The 4,517-nt window shown below is 39.2% G+C and overlaps 2 protein-coding genes across 2 annotated transcripts; one reads left to right on the top strand and one right to left on the bottom strand.

The window, feature by feature from the left end:
• The first annotated feature begins 699 nt into the window (after positions 1-699).
• Positions 700-2,047, top strand: LOC125233653 (polyglutamylase complex subunit TTLL1-like). The gene has a single exon (XM_048139720.1). The coding sequence runs from the start codon at positions 731-733 to the stop codon at positions 1,985-1,987; it is 1,257 nt and encodes a 418-aa protein (XP_047995677.1). The 5' UTR covers positions 700-730; the 3' UTR covers positions 1,988-2,047.
• Positions 2,048-2,447: 400 nt separating this feature from the next.
• On the bottom strand, positions 2,448-4,107 carry LOC125233613 (polyglutamylase complex subunit TTLL1-like). The gene has a single exon (XM_048139674.1). The coding sequence runs from the start codon at positions 3,809-3,811 to the stop codon at positions 2,513-2,515; it is 1,299 nt and encodes a 432-aa protein (XP_047995631.1). The 5' UTR covers positions 3,812-4,107; the 3' UTR covers positions 2,448-2,512.
• Positions 4,108-4,517: the final 410 nt, after the last annotated feature.

Here is a 4,517-nt window from a genome sequence, read left to right as displayed (position 1 = left end):
AAGACATATACTCGTAAATTATAAACATATAAAAAGATGTTTCATACCGCGACCAACCTTGACAGAATGAAGGTCTTAAATACAAGATGGATGGCGTCCTTAAGGTCTCAGGGCTTCACCGGAGTGAACATAATTTATGGTCGGAGCTAAGTGAAGTTCGATCAAAAGTTTTCGGGTGAAGCTGACACTGGTTTAACGATCTTTGTAACTTTATCATCATTTAAATTGCGAATTCATTGGACACGCGGCCATTTTGAATAAACTTTATGAGAGTTTTCAAGTAGTGTAAATATAACGTGTGTTTGAAGATGAAAATATCGATATATAGCGAGCGTTGCCATATATACAAAGTTACGTAGGTATATGGCGGAGATATGTAGTCTTACTTATATTGCGCCAAATACCTAACGTTTTATATATCTCCGTCGAAGGTCATCATCTCTATCATAGTTTGCTTAATTTATAATTATAATTTAAGTTAAAAAGTTTCATATCGCTAGAGTTGCTAGAATTATGTATACTTTTCTAAATAGGTTTCTATTTCTTAGCCTACTTGAACTTTCTTCGAACATAAGGCAACATCAAATACAAAGTCATCTGCATGTCATCTGCCTCTCAATGACAGTAGTATATTATTTACAAAATATTGTACAAAAAAAAACGTAATATTGCAAAAATAAACAATATACCTAGATTAAGTTACTGAAAGATTGCTAACGAATAATTCGAGATGATTCCATCTTCGTTCGGGTTTAGTATGTATGGCCAACTAAAAACAATCACCAACAAACCACCGAAACAGCTTACGTTCTGCACGGATTTCGACAAAACTATAGTTATCAATACGTTTATGGATCGAGGGTGGAAGCAAGTCGAGCCCACAGATGCTTGGAACGTGTACTGGTCGAACACAACCAACTGTCGCTCCATATTCAACGCAGAAAACGGCATCCGACTCAACGACTACCAACTCATCAACCATTTCCCGAAACAACACGAGTTAGTCCGCAAAGACTTACTCGTCCGAAACATAAAGAAATACCGCAAAGAATTAGAAAAAGAAGGCAGCCCTTTAGCTGAGAAGCATGAATTTTTCCAAGGAGATCATAAAGTCACTCGCTTTTTACATCTAGATTTCATACCAGTAACCTATGTCTTACCTTCAGATTATAATCTCTTCATCGAAGAATACCGACGCTACCCCCACACTACATGGATTCTCAAACCGACGAGCAAATCTCAAGGAGAAGGCATTTTCCTCGTAAACAATTTGTCGCGGCTGAAGAAATGGTCTCGAGAGTCGAGGAAATACTTACATCATCGATTCACCAAGAAGGACTCTTACGTGATATCCCGCTACATAGATAATCCGCTTTTGATTGGAGGAAAGAAATTCGATTTGCGGATCTACGTCCTCGTTACGTCGTTTCGGCCTTTAAAGGCTTACATGTTTCGTCACGGCTTTTGTAGGTTCTGCTCGATGAAGTACGACTCGAGTGTCGCCGAACTAGACAACATGTATGTGCATCTGACGAACGTGAGCGTTCAGAAGCATGGAGAAGACTACAACCGTTTACATGGCGGGAAGCTTGGAATACAAAATTTAAAGTTGTATTTAGAAGGTACACGTGGTCGGGAAGTAACCGAGCGGTTGTTCTGCGACATACAATGGCTTATAGTGCATTCGCTGAAAGCCGTGGCGCCGGTTATAGCGAACGACCGCCATTGTTTTGAATGTTACGGTTACGATATCATAATAGATGCGGATTTGAAGCCGTGGCTTATCGAAGTGAACGCGTCGCCCTCGATGACGGCGACGACTAAAAACGACGGCATCCTCAAGAGGAAACTGCTGGAGAACATGCTGTCTGTGATACTCCCCCCGAGTGGGATACCTGATGCTCGCTGGAAAAAAGCGCCGAGCGATAAAGCTTTGGGAGACTTCGAACTGTTAATAGATGAAAATTTATGTACCGAAGAATCTTAGGTTTACTTCAAAAAATGTTGAAACAAGCATGTGTTATTTAAAATACTTCTTAGATGCAATAAAAACATAGCTAGATGCATGCTTATTCTTGTTGCGTTAAATAAAAATAATTTATAACGTTTAACTGCGTAAAATTTTATAGGTACCTACATAAATTGTTATATGATTAATGTAAATGTTTTTCTGAATTTACTTCTTGAATACAAGGGCATCCACTTGCTCACACGTATGTATACGCTCGTTCCGGGCCCCCATGCTAGCTAGCGGTTGCTTCTCATGTTGCTCATAATAATTTTATTGTTATATACTATTTTTTACTAGCCCGCTTAGTACCTATACCCGAGCCAGCAATCCAACACCCTTAAAGCTAATTAATGTTATGGTTAGTATGCCCATTTTATCTAGGTACATATTTCCAAAAATTAGAGAAATTACGAGATACAAAAACAAAGAGCACCAGTAACGTGAGAAAATTTTAATTTTTACATATAAAACAATATAAAAACATTTGATAACAATATATAATCACTGTCTAAAGCGGCGACTGTTCACTATGAAGTGACGTATATTACATTCTTCCTTCTCCATGAATTCCTCGTCGATTAATAAATCGAAGTCCCCGAGCGCGTCCGGAGACGGCGTCTTGTTCCACCTCGCGTCCGGCACGCCGTCCGGCGGCACCACCACAGACACGATGTTATCTATCAGCTTATACTTCAAAATTCTGTCGTTGTGTGTAGTAGATTGCAAAGAGGGTGAAGCATTCACCTCTACCAGCCACGGTTTAAGCGCGTCATCAATAATTATGTCATAACCGTAACATTCAAAACAGTGCCGATCATTTGCCATAACCGGAGCGACTGCTTTCAATGAATGCACGATAAGCCATTGCATTTCCGCGAACAATTTATCCGTCACCGACCGACCGCGCGTTCCCTCCAAATATAAACGGAAGTTTTGAATGCTCATCTTTCCGCCGTGCAAACTATTGTAATCTCCGCCGTGCTTCTGCACGCTCACATTAGTTAAATGAACGTACATATTGTCCAACTCGGTAACACTCGTGTCATATTTCACTGTACAAAAGCGGCAGAACCCGTGCTGAAATAAATAAGCTTTCAGAGGACGGAACGACGTCACCAACACGTATAACCTCAGATCGAACTTTTTACCGCCAATCAAAAGCGGATTGTCGATATATCGCGATATTACATAACTTTCCTTGCTGCTGAACTGCGGGTGGAAGGGAGTTTTCGCTTCACGCGACCACTTCTTTAGTTTGGAAAGTTTGTTTATTAAGAAAATTCCGGCACCCTGAGATTTGCCGCACGGCTTCATTATCCAAGTGCTCTGCGGAGATTTCCTGTATTCCTCCACGAACATGTTGTAATCTGCAGGCAGTACATATGTCACAGGTATGAAATCTAGATGGATATATCGAGTGACTACGTGTCCGTTCGGTAGTTGCACCTCGGCTTTTTCTGCTAAAGCGCTGCCTTCTTTTTCTAAATCTTTTCTGTACCGCTTGATGTTTTTGACTAGTAAGTCCTTTCTTGATAGTTCGTAGTGGTTCGGGAAGTGATTTATGATTTGGTTGTCGTTCATTCTGTAGCCGCTTTCGATGCTGAAGATGTTCCGGCAGTTGGTCGTGAAGGACCAGTAGAAGTTCCACTCATCATCAGGACCCACCTGGACCCAGCCTCTGCGCTCAAAGTTGGACATTATCACCGATTTTTCAAGGTCAGTACAATACGTCACTCTACTTTTCTCGCTTGTCGGGCTTTTGCTGAAACATGGTAGATTTTTTTTCGCTTCCTGATTCATGATTTAAAAGTTTTTTATAAATTTATTGAAAAGAAAATAAATAAGAAAATACGAGCTAAACGTTAAAAAAAATGTTTTTCTTTGAACTGACGTTACATTGTCAACGATGACTTATTTGTTCGTTACAGATAGTAAATGAAAATATTACTTATCTAATGAGTAATTTGGTATTTATTATTCATACTCTTTTTTCAAACTTTCGTCTATTTCACCACAATTTCACAAAATAAAGTGCATTTTGATAAAATTATACCATATCATTTAGCAATATTTTATAAGGCGCAGACTATCATGGAAGGCTTACACATTTACTTATCAAATATTGGCTCCATGATCTCTATGGTCACGGAATTTTGTCACCGCCGTAAGTTTCTAAATAAAGTTCACATATACATATAGTTCATATAGTTGTAGATTGTAAAAACACCTAGATGACGGGTAGGTATGTGACGACATTATGGCGCCACTTTTCAATTAAGACAATACTTATATGACTGATAGCCAGCACATCTATTATAAACAATCTCTCACCCTAAACGCATATACCTTCTCCGTGCCGTCGTGGGTAAAAAGAATCTGATTTGACTAAAAATAAAGTGCATTATCGGCCTATTTGTAAGTTACAGCTATATTGTGTACTTGTAAATTCGGCTGCCCTACGCAGAAATCAAGTAGGTATCTCAAAATTTTCCAAAAAATGGTTTTT

Source organism: Leguminivora glycinivorella, chromosome 14 (genome assembly GCF_023078275.1).
Source record: "Leguminivora glycinivorella isolate SPB_JAAS2020 chromosome 14, LegGlyc_1.1, whole genome shotgun sequence".
NCBI lineage: Eukaryota > Metazoa > Arthropoda > Insecta > Lepidoptera > Tortricidae > Leguminivora > Leguminivora glycinivorella.
The sequence above is the reverse complement of the archived record's forward strand: the minus strand, read 5'-3'. Positions and strand labels throughout refer to the sequence as shown.